Genomic DNA, 20,305 nt, shown 5'->3' on the forward strand with positions numbered 1-20,305 from the left:
GCCAGGAAATCAGGCCATGTTTTTTTTCTCTTCTTCTTCTTCTTCTTTGTCTTCTACTCCTCTCCTCTCTTCACTCAAGTGTGTACGCCACAGATCTGTGGGGAACCCGACGGCGAACGGACTCCACCTAGGACCTTTTGTGGAAGGCGGCGCTTCGAGTCTATCAACAGTTGCGAGCACGACACCGTTTTTACAACCATCGAGTGGCGTCTAAGACACGAGTAAAAACCAGGGGGAAAGAAAATTAAAAAAAAATAAAAATAAAAGGTAGGCAAGATATACACAGACCTGATTGTCAGGGTTCTTCTTTTTTTTTTAGCCCCTCCTCTAAAGAGACACAACGAGAAGCCTACAAAAGTTTAACATCCACATTTCTTTGTCCATTCGAGACGAGCACAACACTGCTTCCAAAAACACACTCCTGTCTCTTTCCACATTGTTTTTTGTCCTTCGGGCAGCAGCAGACAGGACAGCACTGAACACTCCAAGGATGGTTCTGTTTTTATTTCATTTTTTGGGGGTGTGGGATGGGGTCGGGGGGGTCCTCGCCCACAATAACACTCTCAATGTCCTAATATACCAGGAGCGAATTTGCGAGGCGAATAATTCGCTTTTTTTTTTCTTTTTTTTTTAAACTTCTTGAAGTCAATGCAACCTTCCACACCGGCAGCAAATCTCTTGTGTCAAATTTTGCAGAGGCGAAAAGGCGAACGGCTCGACCTCTGACCAATCAAAATGATTTTGGCATGTTGATGACCTCACATCAAAACTTCTTGAATCAATCGGCTCTTGGTCATTTGTTCTCTCCCTCTGCAAACGTGGAGCCAGTTGACGGAGCAATCCTTCAAATTGTCCGACGGACATTCTAAACTACTGGCCAAATCTCACTGGGTAAGATTTGAGCTTTTCTCCTCTCTCAAGAACAACATTGGGTGTGCCCAAAGACTTCTATTCTTTTTCTTTTTCTTTTTTAATTCAACCCTCACCAGGACATCATCACTTGAGGATGTAGCCGACTCCATTGTTTCTCCTTCAGTGCAAAAGAAAGTGTGCCAAACTATTTGCTTAGCAAATTTTATACACGTTCGCCTGGCGTTAGGTGTGTACAGGGAAAATTTGCATTTTCCGCGTTGTTTATTCGCGTTGCTTCGCCTCTTGCCCAGGATGCGACAACAGGAAACACAAAGCCCAACGGCCACATTTTATACATTTTTTGCTGTCTTTTCTGCAGCTTTTTGGCTTCAAATAAACCCTTTTGTTTTGTTTATGGCTGGTTGATTTCTTTTTTTTTTCTGTTTGTTTTTCCTTCCGACTGCGGACTTGGTGGCCCGAGTGGCAGCTAATGAGATCAGGGCACGTGGGGCATGCGAGGGAGGAATGCGAGAAACATGCGACGTGGGTTCATTTCGTCTGCGCCACCATCCATCGCTTCTCCGGTGGCGGGGGGGGCGGGGGGTTCATCTCGGCCAATTACGACGCTGCTTTACCGAGTGCCCGGACCCAAGCAGTTTGTTTCGCTTCAAAAGGAAAGGAGATGATGACGATGATTTTTTTTAACTTAACTTTCACGATGCAAATGCAAAGATGAAGGGTCGGTCACAGTATTTTCAACTCTCTGGGGGGAGTAGTGGGAGGCATCTGGTCAATAAAAATGAAAACGAGTAAACAGACCTGTGCCACCGGTTGGCTGTCACAGTGAGAGGGCGAAGCGAGGAAAAATCTTTTTTTTTTTTTTTTTTTTTTGGTTTCATCTCAAGGCATTTCATGTCCTCGCCTCGGTTCCCGCAGAGACTTGCTCGGGCTTCTCCCGTTTGATTTCTACACAGACGCCGACGTGTGCTGCTTGTCTTCTTCTGGTGTTTCCCCCCCCCCTCTTCTAAAGGGATATTTCATTTTTGCTGCTATTTATTTTTTTCTTCCTTGCCGTTTTTTGTTTTTTTTTCTAAATTTGTCTCGAAAAATCTGCAAAACAAATGTTAAAAAAAAAAAAAAGGGAACATAAAATAGGCCTCAGGCATTAAGGACTTTATCTGCAAAGAGATGGACGGAAAAGTGGAAGCTTCATTTTCAAATCGCTCATATGTCAATACTAGCACTATCAGCAGCAGTACTGCAGTAACGATCTGCCGTGTTCACATGCACCCGAGCAGACAGGAAAAACGGCCCAAAAAAGTACTTTGAAAGTGAAATGTCCCTTTAAGTTGCTCTTATTTTCTTTTGTTCAGACAAACGGAAACTGTCAGGCAGGTGACATCGTTACATCTTTAATTGTCTGAACAAAAGAAAATAACAGTGATCTATCAATGAAGACAAAATGAACATTTTTGTCCTTTTAAGCGTCTTTAGGCGAAAACAACAAAGCGACAAAAGTAAATCAGACCCAGCTGGGGGTTGTGGCTAGGGGGGGGGGGGGGGGGCTCTTCTCCTCCCAGTTCAATCTGTTCTCACCCTACGTTTTTTCCCCGGCGTGAAGGTCTCGCACATGCACACACACACACACACACACACACACACACACACAACGTGTCGCTACTACCCTGTTCACCGGGGACCCCACGTTCTCCCACCCGGTGGGGGGTGGAGGCGTAGGGAGGGTGTTGGGTGGGGTTTGGGGGGCGGGGGGGGTTCAAGTACTTGGTGAAGGCTTTAGAATCGACACTAGGTTTCGTTGGCCCTCTTGCTCGATGAACCTACACGCGCTGCTGGCTACTCCTTGTAAACACTGACTGCTACTTCCTGTATGTTCCGTGTTGCTACGATTAAGGGGGGGCGGGGGGGGGTGGAATGGTTTCCTGTAAACAGGTAGGAAGAAAAGAAAGACCAAAGTGAGTTCTGTTCTCTTTTTTTCTCGTTTGTTTTTCTTTTTTTTTGGTCTGTACAACCACTTAGCGGAGTGGCTTCCCTTCCCTCCGTCCCTCTCTCTCTCTCTCTCTCCCTCTCTCTCTGTCCCTCTCTCTCTATCTGTGTGCAGATTAGTAAAACCACTAAAAGAGATAAATATCAAAGAAACACTGAAAAGACAAACATGCTTGAAAGCTACGTGGTGCCAAAACGGGAGACCCCCGTTTCCCCGTGTGTGTACCCCGCCCACGTCCCACACACCCCCAGACAGGAAGTGGAGCCCACCCCCCAAACCCCAACGATTGTCAGTCAAGGGGGGAAAAGAAACACCCAAGGCGTAGGCGAACGCTGGGGGTTGTCGGGTTTTTTTTTTCTTCATGCGAGTCGTTTTTTGCAGCCCCGGCTCCCGACTTCTCCCGACTTTTTTTTTTGTTTGTTTTCATTTTTGTCCGTCCTCTTGCACCCCACCACCAAGCTCCGCCCCCTCCACCAATCCCGTGGTCCTCCTGGGAGGTGGGAGGGCTTTGTCCCCACCACTGAGGAGTCCAAACGTCGGCCGCCACCACCACCAACTTTTCACGTAGTTCTTTTTTTTCATATATACTGTATGTGTCGATTTACTCATTTTTTCCATTTTTTGGTTTTTGGTTTTTCAATCCGAGAGCGCAGCAGCAGTGAGATGAGTCACTGTCTGGCTTTGCCCTGGTGGGGTGGTGGGTGGGGGGGTGTTTCCAAAGTGTGTGTCTGTTTGAGTGTGTGTGTGTGTGTGTGTGTGTGTGTGTGTGTGTGTGTGTGTGTGAGGTGGTGGGGTTTGGGGGGCGGCTAGGTGGGGTTATGTCTCCTCCTTGGGCTCGGGTTTGCTGACTGGCTTGCCGCCATTCATGACCACCGGTTCGCTGGTTGTGCTTTTGGAGGGCGGCCCCCCCACCAGCTTGGGCGCCGCCTCCCCCACGTCGTGCAACGACGGCTCTCGGTACATGGCAACTGGAGGGCGCGAGGAGGAGGAGGAGGAAGAAGAAGATGAAGAAGAAAGGGTCGTGATGAGATCAAGAAGAGGAGGGAGAAGAGGAAGATGAAGAAGGAGAATAGAAAGAAGAGATAGATAGAAGAAGAATAAGCAGAAGAGGAAAGAGGAGGAGAAGAAGAAGGCGAAGACAAAGAAGAACAAGAAAAAAAAAGGGTTGTGATGAGATCAAGAAAAAGAGGGGGGGAGGGGGAGGAAGATGAAAAGAAAGAAACGAAGAAACGTTAGAAAAGTAGAAGAGGAAGAAAAGGAAAAAGGACAAGAGGAAGTAGAGGAAAAAGGAGAAAAAGATGAGGAAGAAGAAGGAGAAGAAGAAGAAGAAAGGGTGAGGTCAATGGGATGAAGGACAAAGGAGGAAACGTAAGGAAGGAATAAGCACATTTCTGTTGTGGCTAACTTTTGTGTGTGTGTGCGCGCGCATGTGCGCGTGCGTGTTTTACCTTCTATAGGTTTGGGCAGGAAGTGTGCCGCTGGTTTGGTCTTCTTGACCCGGTTGCCCTTCATGGCCTGGCCTTCCTTGTTGAGGCCCAGGAACCAGGCCCGGCCCGACTCTTTCTGCCGGTACAGCATGGAGCTGTAGATCACGTAGTAGTTCTCAAACACCGACTCCTTGAACTTGCACTCGGCCGTGAACAGCTCCTGGAGTGGGTTAGGGGGCGGGGATGGGGGGGGTATGGTTATTTAGCATGTTGACCATCAACGAGAAAACCTACCCTGACTGTTTTTTTTTCCTATGATGATAAGGGCAGCCTGAGCGGCAGCCAGAGACCAAGGTGTCTGTGCATACTTTGCTTTGAAAACACTTTTTATCCTTTAGCACGTTGAGATCCTGAGATGAAAAGTGCATTACAAATTCAATTTATTATCATTATTTAGTATATTTTGGGAATTTGGGCTATTTTTTACGGAAGCGCATTGCTGCCACAATAGAAAAAAAGCCAACAGGACTCGTTATAACGTGAAACTGTCACGCTACTTTGTGACATTTTCATTTCATAATGTGAAAGTTATCACAAAATAACGTGATAGATTCACTCTATAACATGCAAATTCTCACGTAACTATCACGTCATAACGTCGTTTCACATAACGTGAAACTTTCACAAAATCACATGATAGTTTCACCACATGACGTGATACTGAGCCCTGTTTTTTTTTTTTCTAGTGTGGCAGCAAAGCATTTCCCTAATTTCTCAAATGAATGAATAAATAAATAAACACAAAAAAAACCTCGCACCTTGGAGCTGAGAATGTTAATTAGCCAATCAAGTGCAAACTATGGAGTAGTGAGGCTGTGCTGGGGCATGGAACGCCTGTTTTCGTTGGCCGAGTTGCCACGAGATCGGGGTGAGAGAGGCATGGGTGGCGTTTCGGACTGGACCTCCCCGTCTGAGCCAGCCAACCCCACCCAGACACCCCCCACACCTCACCCCCCCACCACGACACCCGGGGATGGGGAAGTGTTTGTCTAGACGGCCTCTTATTGGCCGCCTCCTCGTCCTCCTCTCTCTCTCTCTCTCTCTCTCTCTCTCTCTCTCTCTCCCTCCTCAGACACATTGTCATTCAGCTCAGGTCTGTCGGTCCGAGTCTCATAGCAACATGAGGAAGACAGAGGCGACACGGTAGCCGTGGCAACCAACCAGGGCCAAGCGGGGAGGGGTTCAGGGAGGGGAGGGACGTTTATTTTATTTTTTTTCTGAGGTGGGGTGCGGGGTGGGGGGGTGGGGGGGTTGGTTGGTTTTCACAGCCAATAATGTGACGTGCTGCATCGCGAGCGGCCGCGTCCACTTGTGGCTAACGAGGGAAGACGCCTGTTAAGGGCGGGGTCGACGGGATCTCGCACGCAAACACACACACACACACACACACACACACACACACTTGTGGCTCCAGGGAGGAGGGGGTGGTCCTTTTTTCCTGAGATACGCAACGTGACAAAAAAGCAACACGGTGTGGTCGCTCCGTTTATCAGCGTCGCCCACAAATCCAAATCCTTTAACAATAAGACAAATAATACTAATAATGATAATAATAATAACTGCCCCATTTGATTTGTGTTAGGAGCGCACACGTCCAGCCGGGGCGGGGAGTCCACTTAATAATACATACTGAGACTTGACCTGCACCCCGGCATTCATTATTCATTTGTCTGAGTGGGATGTTCTTTTTTGGGTTTTGTTTTTTTTCCCCACCTCCCCTCACTGCCCCCCCACCCCCCACCCCCTCTCTTTCTGAACACTGGGCCTGTGTGCGGAGGGAGGCTCGTTAATGTAGGTCGGTGGGCCGATGCATCATTTACGGTGGAGGGCGGCGGCTTTAAAAGTAAAAAGATGTTTCGCGTTGCCTCAGTCTGAGAGCGCAGCCTCTTTCTTTTCACCCCCCCCCCCCCTCCCATCACTCCTCGGCGACCGAATCCAGAGTGAAGAGTAAAAGGACTGAGCCTGTTCAAAAAGGAAAGAGAGACGGGGTGGGGGGGGGCGGGGGGGTGAGAAGCTCGGCCTCGCAGGTGAGTCATTTTACCGCTGCCGCCGCCTCCCGACTGAACGCTCTTCTGCCTCTCGTCTCTCTGAACAGCGGCGTTGGCAGGGCTGCTGCTGCTCGCAAGCAGAGAAGGGAGGGGGAGGGTGAAGAGTGGAGGAGGGGATGAATGAAATGGAAGCGCCAGGGGTGGCGGTGGTGGCGGCGGCGGCAGAAAATTGGGACACGGAGGAGAGGAGAGGCAGAATAAATCAGCCAGTGATTGGAAAAACAGTGGGGGGATCCCTCCCCCCCCCGCCTCCCCCCGTCTTCCACAACACACACACGCACACACACCTAGAGTTGCCAACCGTCCCTTAAAATACAGAATGGTCCCATGTTTGACGATGAAATGGTGCATCCCGTTGTGAACCGAGACTGGACTGAGTTGGTCCCGTATTTCTGAGGTGCCTTGAACGTAACTTTACTTTCGATGCAAACTCACGTTGGTTTCCATGGCGTTTGCGCTCAAAACCGTAATCTACGTCGCTGCAGGCAATACCATTGCGTAACCCATTCACAACAACTGCATACTCCCTGTGTAGCTAGCGTAGAGTAGGCTATGAATCAGGATCGCTTGTTCTTCAGCTTTACTTCTTTAATTCCTTTGTAAAAGTCATCCATCCTGCACTTTATTGACTGTTGTGTCACAATATGTTCAATTGAAATACTTCAATACAATTTAAGCATTCAGCTTACTTCTAAGGTCTGTTGGGGGCAAATCAATTCAAACTATGTGTGTATTTTTGAAACCCTATTTGAAGTTCTGATTTAGCAGCACTGGCGAGCCACTGGCCTGTGATGGTCATGGCCCCGAGCACTTTTCTGAATGGAAGTTGGCAACACTACACACACACACACACACACACACACACACACACACACACACACACACACACACACCTCCCACCGAGATTGCCCGCATGCATGCATCATCGTCGCACAGCAATCTGGTTGTGCAATTGGGCCTTAACAAGAACGAAACAAACTAGTAAGTAAAAAATAATAAACCATTCTAAAAAAAAAAAATCAAAAATCTCAACTCATTAAAAGGCCCTAAAAAAAAATGGGTAAACTCCTGCAGCCTGGGCGAGAGTTGTTGGAGCTGGAGGGGCTCCTCCACTGCTGCTGGCGCTGCTGGCAGACGACGACACTTGGCAGCCCGGGAGCTTCAGCGCCCGTCCAAGAACAACAATCGGCCCTTGATGAATTAGCGCTCCTGCCGATGTTTTCGCTCCGTCTTTATTTTTGCGCCACTCTCGTCGTAACAGGCTAAACAAGCTCCCGCCGCACCCCCTCAAACTAATCCACAGGGCGAGGCCTGCTGATGGAAGGAGCCTCAGAGCCCCGGCCAACTCCCCCGAGTTCCTCCTCCCAGACCACCTTCACTCATAGTTAAAGGAGGCAACAAGCGATTTTGGTCAGTGTCCCACGTGACAGTGTTAGTCAGTCAAGACTGCACCAACCGAGCCCAAGACATTATCAAGACTAGAGAGTGTCGAGACCGAGACAAGACCAAGACTTTATATATCAAAGAAAAATAACAACAAAACAGAAAAAAAAAAAAAATAACCTGTATCTTTTTTAAATTCAAGTTTGTTTCTAAATCGAACAGCAACATCTCTTTCCAGAAAAGTATCTTTTCATACGCTTCTTAAACATATTTTTGCTTTTCCAACTATTTTGAACCATTTAATGAAAACAACAACTTTGCTTCATAAAATCAAAAAATACATTTATTAGGAATAAGGGGGCAGGGTGTCACTCTGGGTGTCACAAACACAGCGTAACAAGGCAGCAGCTGGATTCTTTTCTGTTATTATCGTGTCACTGCAGTGTTGGCTCGAGTCTCGACTGGTCTTGATCAAAAATCCAGAGTCCGGCCAGTCTGAGACCGAGACCAGAAGTGGTCTCAAGACTCAATCTCGAGTGCTACAACACTATGACATGAGGTGGTGAATTAAATGTGAGAAACGAGATGCTAAGTGCCCCCTACGGCGAACAAAAGTGTGGCAACTTTAGAAAACACAAATGAATGTCAACATTAGCTCAAATAAAGTTGGATACGCTGGCAATTTTACCCTCCATTTTAAAGTCCATCACCTCTTTTTTTTTCCTTTTAGAGCAAATTCATTTTTCCCATTTAAGAACAAGCTGTTCTAGTTTGGGATAGAATTTCTTGATATAAACCTTTGATGTAAACCTTTTGACTCGTGGGGCCACAATGGGTTCTAAAATGTGACAGACTGTTTTGGTGAGCCACCTCATAGGAGGAAAAAATATTGCATAGGATATGTAGAAAACATGTGTGTTAATGTCAATTGAAAATCAACAAAAGTCTGTCTTTGCAACCCCTCGGTATTTAACTCTTTCCTGAAATGACTCTTACAACACTGAAAAAAAATGTGAAACCCTGCTAATTTATCACTTACCGACTATATTGATATAATTTCCTCCAGGGCCAGATTAAAAGGCTTAATGGGCTCCGTATGGCCCCCGGGCCGTAGTTTGCCCAGGCCTGGTTTACAGTGGTGCATTTCTTTTCCCTTGACATCCAAATGCACAACACGGCCGGATGTTAGAGAGGCACATCTTTAAAATTCCACGAGCAGTTGAATATAAATATCCGTTGGCACCACCCGCTCGGCTGCGGTTCAGGTACATCGCCTGTATTTTCAAGTTGGAGCTCCAAACACTACCTGCAGCTTGAAGGCATAACAACAAAGGCCGCCCACGGACGTGCGCACGCCATGACTAACCTGGGCAACAAGAAAAACACCACCTGTAGCCGGGAGGAGCAGCGTTCAGTCTTCTCCTTCAAAGTCCTGCTCCGTTTCTTGTTATGTGAAAAAAGAGATGGTCTGAAAAAAATTTTTTTTTACTGAAAATATCTCATTAAAGGGCCGGTGTGGAAAATCTACCGCCGCCAAATGGTAGGAAAGTGTGCCGCATGCTTTCTAGCTCAAACTGCAGGAGGCCCCGGCCCTGAGAGAAGGAAGATTTATGCAAAACCGCAAAGACACCGACATCATTTATGGGGCCTTCTGCTGCTGCTGCAAGAACGCTGCAACCAATTTAATTGCTGTAATTAATTCAGAGTATTCTTTTTTAAATCACATTAATTCAACAACTTCTTTTTTTCCCCAACCCAGTTAAATGTACCCCCCCCCCCCCACCCCCCACCCCTTAAATATATATTCTAAGAACAATCGTCTTTTATTTCGCTCTCTTGTGCTTCGCGCACACCGCTACAAAACTGCAAAAGCATCTTTCCAATTTGCTCCCCATCATGGAAAAAAGCAGGCCGCTCCACTTGTGACTCAACTCAACGGCGCACCGGGAAGTTGTTGTTGTTGTTGCTGCCGCTGCTGCCGCTGCTGCTGTTGTGCGTCTGTCTCACCGAGTGGGCGTGTTTGTTTCCAACACCAGCTATTATCACAGCGCTAATTACCCAGGGGAACTGTGGGTAAACAAATCACGCTTAAGAAAAGATGCCCGCGGAGAAGAAAGGCGAGTGGGGGAGGGGGGGGGGGGGGAGGTACGGCTGAAGAATGTAAAACACGCGAACAAACAAACAAACAAAAAAAGACGACCGACCGTCCGATCCGTCTCGATCGGCGCTGCGTTTCGATTCCATCCATACCTTAGAATTGGGCAAAATTGAAATATCGCAATAAAAAACTGGTCATGGAAACACCTTAACTTGGAAGAATCTCTCAATTATGGCTAAAAGGTTTTGACGCTCTCATGGGGTGTTTTTCAGATGTATCGATCGCAAAAGTGCCACGGAAACACTTTTTCCGCATTTACACGTCAGCGGACGTGACGTACGGGGTCACGTGACGGGTTCACTTTGAGTGAAAATGGTGCGTTATGTTTGGACGGAGGACGAGACGGAATATTTTTTTTATAAGTAATCAAGGGGCAAAATATAACAACCATTGTTGACAGCAAACAACATCGAAATTCTGATTTATACAAGACATTTTGTACCTCCATCCTCCTCAAAGTGGCGTCTCACGGGACGAGATTTTATGAGAATCACGGCTGGTGCGCTTCACACCATTCAATGAAATCCCCTGCCAATTGCAATTGTACTTTTATTTTGCGAAAAACTGTCGTGGAAACGCAGCTAGAGATGCTGTGTGAGGGAAAGAGGAAGAATCTTTGACCAAATGTTGCTAGTTTGACTCCGCTAGTCAGAGCGGGGCGGCTGTGACGGCCGACGGCTGACTTTAAACAGTCGAGATCCGTATAATAAATAAATAACAAGGTTTTTCCTTCTTTCTTTCTTTCTTTCTTAAAGCGACCGGCCACCAGGGGAGGATGATTACAGGATTTCAAAATTGTTACCGACCATACACACACACACACACACACACACACACACACACACACACACTCCACCCGACTCATCATTAACTTTCCCGCAGCACGCTCCATAATTATCACATCGCACGCTGCGCCATCTGTTGGCAGCACATGCCCAGGAGCGCGCCTGTGCCAGATGCCCAGGATTGACAAGACCGTGTACATTTTTTATTTTTTTGGGGGGTCGGGGGGGTCATTAGGTAGCACCAAGAACGGTTGCGATAAAGAGGATAAAGGACCTCAGAGAGAGAGAGCGCGCCGCAGGTGGGCGAAGGTGTGAAAGAGGCGTGGCCAGCAGCTGAGAGCTCTCATTGGCTCAGTCCTTCAATGTAAGTGACCATTCCTCCTATGTATGTAGCTTCCCCGTCTTTTGCCTTGACACAGCAGGGCTCACGGAAGGGCAGGCAGGGAGCTCCATTTAATCTTTGACCAAACAATGATAAATAACAATTAATAACAATGAGAGCGGGATGACGATGTGTAGCAGGCGTGTTTGGCTTAGAAAAAATAAAAAAAGGTTTAAAAAAAATCGCCCATGCCGGAACATATAAAATGGCGGAGTGCAGAGGGCTCATTAGCTTGTTTTTAATTCATCAACGCCGCCACGCCGCCGCTCACAATAAGGCTCATCTTTTAAAACAGACTCAGCGTGGGGGGGAGGGGGAAAATGGAACGTCTACTTTAACTCACGGATGCCTTCTTCCAGCACGCGGCGGCACATCAGCGCAATTACGGGTCACTAAAGTGCAGCCACCGCACGTTTGAAACGGGCGTGTCAAGTCATTGCGATGGTCACGAGGAAAACGTTACCCGAGTAAAGACGATTTCGCTTTTTTTCAAGGGAAGACGGCGCAAGGCCGCCTTACACAACGTCTTTTAGCCACACATGGGCAGTGTGTGAAATACAGGGGGGTTCTGAACGCACATAGAATTATGTAGGAAACAATAAAAGTGTAAAATAACTCAAATACGTTTCATATTCATTATCATTCTTCAAAATAGCCAGCTTTCAAAAAGCATATTTGGACTTTATATAAGGTATTTTCTTTGCTGCATAATTGCATATATCTTGCTCACACACTTGATGTCTTCAGTATCTATCTGCAGAGTAGAAAGCAGCCGATGGTGCAGACGGGAAAGCACTTGCGCGTTCGCAGCCGCAGCGACTTTTCCTGCACACTCGACTCTACTGGGGCTCCGCACCTGTGCAAGGAGCCAATTGGACGTCAAGTAGCGACGGCGCCGCAGATGAATGGAGTCGCAGGGCTGCAACACCACGATCAAACAGCCTCGGCTTCCCCTCTGCCAGGCTGCTTCAGAGGGGATTTCTGCTCCCTCTGTCTTTCAGTGTGTGTGTGTGTGTGTGTGTGTGTGTGTGTGTGTGTGTTGGGCAGGGGTGGTGGTGGAGGGGGTTGAGGGGGGACTCCCCCGCTTCAATTATTTACAGGAAGTCCTCGTACATCTGCGACTTTTTGGGGGCGACAGGCTGAGGAAGCCCAGCAGAGCAGCACCCATCTTCCTCCTCCCCGAGTTCCCCCCACCCCACCCCACCCTCCCGCCGCCCCTCTCTCTCTCTCTCTCTCTCTCTCCACCCGTGACTTCCATCCTTGATTAACCTCCTCCCCTCCCTGCTCATCCACCACCACTTCTGTCTCCCGACTCTCTCCTCCTCTTCCTCCTCCTCCTCCTCTCCCCTTCTCCTCTATTTCTATCGTCCTATCCTTCCTTTCCGGTCTGCAACACCCCCTCAGTCCCCCCACCACTACCCCGTCCTTCCCTTGTCACAGCCACACCTTTACCCCCCACACCCCCCCCCCCTCGCCCTTTTCATCCACCCCTTCCTTTCATCCTAGCTCTTTTCTCTCAAGTCCTTCCTCCCGTCGCCTCTCGTCCTCTTCGGCTCCTTGTCATCCCGTCGGCAGAGGAGTGTCAACTTGTCGCAAAGAGTCAACACACAAAATAATTCATACTCCACTCGGGCGGATCTCCAGTTGTCTCCTCTCTACACCCCGGCCCCACCACCACCACCTCCACATCGTCCTCTCACACACTGACAATTTCCACAAGGATTCTTCTCAAGTTTCATCTCGGAGAAGACACAACTTCCGGTTGTGTCCGTGTGTATGTGTGTGTGTGTGTGTGTGTGTGTGTGTGCGTGTGTGCATGCTCACCGATGAGTAGAGGTGACCCTCTCCGTTCATGGCAATGTACAGGCCCGTCTTGACTGATTGGATGGCCACGACTCTCAGACCCACGGGGATTAAGTTAAACAGAGCTGCGAGAGAGAAGAGAGAAACGAGAGGATCAGCAGCCAGTAGGGAGGGACAGGAGAGCAGGTGATTGGTTGGCTGGCTGATGTGGGAAGATGGATGCAGACGGGGTGAGGGTGGTATGGGGGGTACGGGGGGGGGGGGGGGGTTGTCTGGGTTGGATGGAGGCAGGTGACGGGTAATTTACGAATTAAATAAAGCGCAATGTGAACCAACGAGGAGACCATAATTGGTTTTATTATCATAATTATTTGTATTTGCTGAGTTCAGCCAGTGGAGGCTCAACATAGGATTTTGACACTACATTTTTGTTGTTGTTTCTGCGTGACATTCGGGCAAGCCTCCAGCAAGCCTCTGCAGGGTTTGTTCGAGTAGCGAAGGCCCCGCAGAAGAGAAGTCAGAATTAGCATTCCATTAGCATAACAGATGAGCAAAATGCTCCAAACACGCAGGTCACTACAGATGACCCGTCAGATGTGGGCGACAGGAAGAACAAAATAAAGCACGAGGTAGCGATGCTGCAACACGAATGCAACACTTTTAATAACGATAATAATCCGAACTGTCGCTGTGCGATGCGCCGCTGCGAAAATCCAAAAACGCGTCCGACGTCGATGATGGGCCGTGATTGCAAAGACCTTTGGAGGTTGCTGAAATTCTTCCAACTGTCGGAGGAAAGGTCAAGCTGGGGCCGACTTAACCCGCCGTTTACAGCCGGAGGGCGATCGATTGGCTCCGCTACAGCCGACGCAACTCTGTCGTCCTTGCCCCCCCCCCCGAAAACTGGGCCAAATCGGGTTTGAGGGTCTGGGAAATAGATCCTGCCGTTATTACCAGGGGGTCCCAGAACAAGACAGACTGTTGAGAATGAGTTCCACTTTGTGTTTTATTGCACTTTGTACCACGAATTGCGTCAGAATTTGTTTGATAGGTGTACAGCTGTTGTTTTGATGTGGCTGAATGATGCAGACAGGCTAACGTGGTTCTTTGATGACAAGGTTTTCGCCCTTGCCGAACATTTGGAGAAAGCCTGGGCTTTTAGTATGTTGTTCCTTTATTTACTCCTTTATGTATGTGTTAACCTACGGTGAATCGTGGCGTCATCTACAGAATGTGAATGTTACTCACATTCATTTTCATTCATTCATTCATTCACCTTTCAAAAGTGTGGACGCAAACTTCTGAATGAATGGTTTTTCTTTGTAGATTGTCACTCAAGTCATCAAAACTATGAATGAACACAAATGGAATTTGTATTAAACTCAAACAAGTTTTATATTTTAGATGGTCTAGAATAGCCACCCTTCATATAAAATACAGAACATAACTTATTTATCACTTTTTTTTCTTTTGCCACATTAATCCACATATATTGGTCATATATTGTGATGTCTTCAGTCTGTATCAGTATCTACAGTGTGAAAAGTAGCAAAGATAATGAAGAAACAGGTGTGTCCAAACTTTTGACTGCTAGTGCACATGTGTGTAGATATATATCGAGACAGCCGAAATAATGTATACAAACATCAGCATATGAAAAACTTGCAAAAATATTTCATTCCTATCAGTACTTCTATACATATAGATACTTCATATAGAAACTATTGCAGATGCATCCCAAATTTCAAACAGTTGTTGTTTTAGTGTTCACCAATGAACTTTGCATGTGCTTGCACAAAGGATGTTAACACCTCGTCCCGTGTTTTGGAATCTTTGATCAAATCACGATAACACTGTGTGCTGTTGTACGATGTTTCCCCAAAAGATGGCGTTACACTCATGAATGTAGCATCAACATGTGTCGAGGTAACAAACCCCAGCAGTAGTTCGCAGGACACATAAATGCCAGTTGCCACCACTGTGAGCCCCTCTTGTTATTGTCGAGGTCAAAGGTCACATGTATTAATCTCAATATTGCTGAATAAATTTGGTAATGAAACATTTATGCAAGTTTTTCATTTTTCTTTGGCTGACTCAGTCAGTTTAGTCTTTTGCAGCGTCCTGCAGAAAACATGATGTTGCACAATAAAAAGAACAAAAACAATACAATGCACTGCGTCCGATCTTTACTTCCTGCACACTTGTCTTCTGATGTGGAACCGCACACGCTGAAGCTTTTTTTTTTTTCTTTGATTTTACGTCCAGGAAGTTTTTCAAAGCTCAGCGATAAAACGCAGAATAAACAGAATGCTGTTTGTCCCATTTTCATTTAAAAAAAAAAAATCAATTATTGATTGAAGAGTCTTGCTGACTTGTTTCAGCCGCGGCTTGCGGCTCAGTACTAAGATTTCGCAGCTCCCCTGCTGTGAGTTTGATGATTCGCGGTAGCTGTTTTCGCTTTTTCAGAAAACTCTACGCCGACAAAACAAAAAGCATCAGAGGCATCTGCCCCTATTATTTGGTCCGGGCCGCGGCTGATAAAAGGATGTTTAATCTTCATCCGTTTTTTTCGTTCAGTAGTTCACCTTGTGTGCAAGTTATTAACATTTCACAGTCCGAGTCGTGGGAGGTTTTACCCCTAAAAACCAAGAGAAACCGATCGCGTCTGGGACCTTGAATTTTAAGTTTTCCAAAAATAAAGAATGAAATTAAAAAAATGAGAATTCAAGCAAAGCGCAGAGCTCTCATTTGGCAGGGCGGTCCGTCCAGTGCGTGGAAGGTACAGCTGCGAGTCGAGTCACCCTCGGTAAATATCACTCCCTCTCCGAGTCGCCCCTTTTTCCCCCCTCTTCCCTCAACACCCCCTAAATTTGCATAAAGATATGCAACCGTCTGATTGGCGACGGCAACAGCCGCTGCGGGGAAATGTCACCGACGTCTCCGCTTCAGCTGAGCACCTCTCAGCCAACAAATGGTCGGGAGCTGTGGTACATTTCAGATTTATAAATATATATATAGAAAAACACGCAGACAAAAAGATTTATGCGAGGGCATTTGGCAGGGAGTGAGAGAGAGAGAGAGAGAGAGAGAAAGTGAGAGAGAGAGAGAATAAGAGGGACCGGTGGTAAACAAGCGAGGGCCATTGATGCAACACTCCAGCGAGCCGCCCGCCGCAATGATTAGCGATTAGCATTTGATTTTCTCCCAGCCGCCGCGCGAGAATATAACGAAGGCAGCGTTAATCAATGAGCCGTGGAGTTGGCGGCTCCTCCCCCGATAGGCAGCACAGCTTCCACAGACCTGCACTGAAAAATATAATAATAATATTGGGCTGTGTGCGCACACCTGTTGCTGTAGGCCACATGGGGGATCGTTTCTTTTGCACAAATCAACTGGTTTGCTTTGTTTTAAGCTCATGGATGGATGGATGGATGGGTGGATGGATGGATGGATGGATGAATGGGTGAGTGCGTGTGTCGGTGGATTGATGGATAGATGATTGGATGCATGGGTGATGTATGGATAAATGGATAGATGGATGGATAAATGGATGGATGACCAGATAAATTGATGGTTGGATGGCTGGGTGAGTGGATGAATGGATGATTGGATGAATGGATGGAGGGATGAATGGATAGTTGGTGGGATGGATGCAATAATGACGGATTGATGGATGATTGGATGAATGGATGGTTGAATGGATGAATGGATAGACGGATTGATGGATGGCTGCATGAATGGATGAATTGATAGAAGGATGTATGCATAGATGTATGGATGTATGGATGGATCAATGGATGGATGGATGAAGGTTAGATGCGGCGTGCCAACTTACAGGAGTTAGTGCTGTCGTCTTTGGTCCCGTCCAGACTTCCATCCTGGCCCATCTGGAGATAGAAGCCCTGCCTGCAGAACAACCTGGTCACGATGCCCTTTAGCTGTGGTTCTGCGAGCACACACACACACACACACACAAACACACACAATAGCAATTTAAAACAACAACAACAAACAACAAAACAACAGCGAGTGAATTAAAAAGGGAAGGGAAAAAAAGTTCCGGGACGAGACAACATTTTGTGTCTTCTGCCAGCGTCTTTGCTATTTTATGAGAGAAGGTTTGATCTGCTGGAGTCACATTTGGAAGGCAGCGTGGCATTCGAGGGAAGAAGAAGAAGAAAACACAGCGTAGCCCACATGCTGCCTCCCCCTGGGGATTTCCTGTGCAGAGGACCGGTCAGCCACATCCAATCCTTTACAGGATTCTCGGGCTAATCCTTCCTTCATTGTCATTGTTCCACTTGAATAGGGCTGATAAATTATTTCTGAGCCTCCGAACGCACCCGTGCGACTTCGTATACGTTCCGGCGCCGTCTGGGTTCCTCGTTTTGCCACTTGCCAATTAAGAGTCGCGTCGGCCTGGGGAGTGGTTTCCATAGCGGAGAGGGCTCCTGCACTTGTCTGCACTGGTAGATTCTTTCAGTAACAATCTATGGAAGCGGTAGGATTTTAGCCAAGGCATGGGCAAACTATGGCCCATTAAGCATTTTAAATCCAGCCCACCAAACTTGAAGAAATTATATTAATAGTCAGTAAGTCGTAAAATAGCTGTATTTCCTCCATTTTTTCAGTGCTTCAGAGTCATTTCAATAAAGAGTTAAACACTGTGGGGCTTCAAAGACACTAAATTTGTTGTAACTTTGATTTTTGTATTGACATTAAAGCAACATGTTTTCTACATATCCCATTATAGATTTTATTCCCCTGTGAGGTGGCTCACCAAAACACTCCATCCATCTGCTGCTGCTCCGGCCCCCTCCTCTCTCAAATTGAAGAACCCATTGTGGCCCCACCAGTCAAAAAGTTTGCCCACCCCTGACTTCAGCAACCATTTTCACTTAGCGCCCCGTGAAAAGATTTAGCTGCGACACAGGGAGGGGAATTCCCTCAGCAAAGGCACAAAGACACCATGAAGTGACCCAGTCAGGAGGAGAGACCGTACTTGCGTGCACGCAGGCGCAGGCGAGCCGAGGTGATGTTGGGCGTCGCTGCGAGGGAGCCATCTTGTGCCGCAGCCGCCACTTGAACCCCGGCTAAATTACATAATATACTGTCACTACTGGTGCATTCTGAAGCCCGTAGGGTGGTCAAAGCTGTACGCGTGACACAAGAAATTTAGACTAAGGACTTCAAGTTAGGGAAAATCTGTGATGCTATTTTTTGTTGTTCCTTTCTCCTGAAAATTTTCACAATTTTGCAAAATCCATGGTTAAAAAAATGAACCTTTTATTATCTTTCTTTGTCCGTCTTTACTTCAGATTAACAGCCACGCTTTGCTTTTCAACATATTCCGACATCTGTATTTTACATTTTTTTAAAAGTCACTATACTCAAAAAAATATATAAATAGATAAATAATGCAGTATGTATGTCTTATATTTCACTGCTGCCATATTGCAGCTGCAAAGGTTTGCATTGAGCCCGGCTTCGCTCTTCTACATCCCCGCTGCTGCCGGCTTAGAAACGTCTCAGATAAGATATACTGCATTACAAGCCGGTGCAGTTCGCCTGCCGCGTCTATTATCTCGCCCGGCAGGTGCAGAGACGTAACCGACGGGAATTTTCAAGGATGTTTTATTTCCTCCAAAAGGAGATAGAATAGAATATATAAGACATGAAATATGTATGTAGCCGCGTACATTTCCCGTGAGAAACGACAGCGGGCCAAAAACACTTCATTCTGACACCTTTAGCACAGGAACATCATGGAACACAGAGACAATATCCAAGCGATTATCTTGACTTCCTGTCCAAGTTCCTGGGGTTGTGATTGACGTGATTAAGATGATGGTGGCAACTAGTGGTCAGGGGTTCCGATTTGGCTTTCAATATAGCAAAACTCGCAACTAGCTCGCTGTTGGCAGTGGTGAAGACAATGAAGAAACACAACCATCTGTATTGGGTATCGGTACCAATACCAGTATCGGGCACGAGTACCGATACCTGGGTTGAGTAGTCCACTCGAACTTGTAAAATACGTGCCGATAACACAACACCAATGCTAGTTATATATGCAACACAGACATCTGGTTTGCCACCTTATAAAAATGGCTTCATGTCATATAAGCAGGGATATACCAATACCGATACCAGCGTCAGGGATCAGTCCCGTAACTACTAACAGGCATCGGTACAGATACCGGTACCAGTATCGGAAATCAGTACGGATATCGGGGTTGAGTATTCTACTCGTACTCGTAAAATACACGCCGATAGCACAACACCGATACCAGTTGTATACGTATGTAGATGACAGGTTTGTTAAATTTGTGTTTGTACTGCAGTGAAACTTGTTCTAGAAAACCATGCTGAGAAATGTTGTTCTATTCGGTGTTCTATGAGTACTGGCGTTATTAAGTACTCGGTATCAGTGAGTACCGAAATGCAAGGACTCATACTCTGTTCGTTCTGTAAAGAAGTGGTATCAGTGCATCCCTACATATATGTATTTGAAAGTAGTCAGTTGAGTACATATATTTCGGATATTCGGGTACTCACAGGTGCAACTAAACAAAAAGGAACGCAAGCCGTAATACGGGCAGTTGTACAGCCTGAGGTTGAGTTATCGTCGCAGTTGGCGTGACTCTCTGCCGCGACAGATGAAAGATTTTTTTTTTCAAAAAAAATCATCTTTCCACGTAGCTCTGCCCGACCCGCCACCTTCTGGCACTCCAGCGCCGAGGTGACGAGTCCCACTCTTCCCAGCATCCCGACGAGCACATCTGTTACCAGGGAAATTCCCATTCTGGCCGTTGCCACGGCAACTGTCTCATGATTGCAGACTGTTCCAGTTGAAGGGTATTCCCCCATCCGCGCAGACACACACACACACACACGCAAACTGTGGAAACACACTACTATACTCTCACCATAATGTGATGTGATTCAGTCAGTCAGCACCGAGTCGTGCTTATTAGACGCGTCGTTATTGTCTGTTGATTGGCTTCAGTCTGGAGGCTGAAACCACTGTTCAGCAGCAGCACAGAGCCAGAGACCCTTTCCCCCACACACACTCACACACACACACTCATCAAACTGCATCTCGAAGGACAATTTACAAGCAATTTCACCGTGGGTTTTGCATGGCTGTGATCAGACAAACACTTGAGCTTTCTAAAGGAGTCTTTGTTTAGAAAGGGGAAACCATTGAGACGCAGTGACGCAGCTCCTCTGATTTGCAGCCCTCAAAACGCACCACCGTGTTTTTTTCCATCAATTCACCGACTTGACGAAGACACAGTGACGCAGCTTTGGAGAGACCCCACCCCTTCGTCCTGGGCTGTGGGGTCTTGCGGGGCTGCCGGGACCTCAAGGTGACCACGGAGCAGCTGGCAGAGGACGG

At 47.0% G+C, this 20,305-nt stretch overlaps 1 protein-coding gene across 2 annotated transcripts in view; it reads right to left on the reverse strand.

Moving 5' to 3' along the window:
- Nucleotides 1–3,586: 3,586 nt before the first annotated feature.
- LOC142882813 (fibroblast growth factor 14-like) overlaps nt 3,587–20,305 on the reverse strand; it is a 40,920-nt gene continuing 24,201 nt past the window's right edge. For both annotated transcript variants that reach the window (XM_076017484.1, XM_076017485.1), the window contains exons 2-5: nt 16,739–16,849; nt 12,925–13,028; nt 4,306–4,504; nt 3,587–3,825 (exon numbers count right to left, since the gene is read on the reverse strand). In XM_076017484.1, coding sequence (XP_075873599.1) covers nt 3,674–3,825; nt 4,306–4,504; nt 12,925–13,028; nt 16,739–16,849 — 566 coding nt within the window. In that variant the 3' untranslated portion in view covers nt 3,587–3,673. The remainder of the gene's footprint in view (nt 3,826–4,305; nt 4,505–12,924; nt 13,029–16,738; nt 16,850–20,305) is intronic.

The sequence above is a fragment of the Nelusetta ayraudi genome, unplaced genomic scaffold, assembly GCF_046127955.1.
Source record: "Nelusetta ayraudi isolate G7.1 ecotype Tasmania unplaced genomic scaffold, CSIRO-AGI_Nayr_v1 ptg000006l, whole genome shotgun sequence".
Taxonomy (NCBI): Eukaryota; Metazoa; Chordata; class Actinopteri; order Tetraodontiformes; family Monacanthidae; genus Nelusetta; species Nelusetta ayraudi.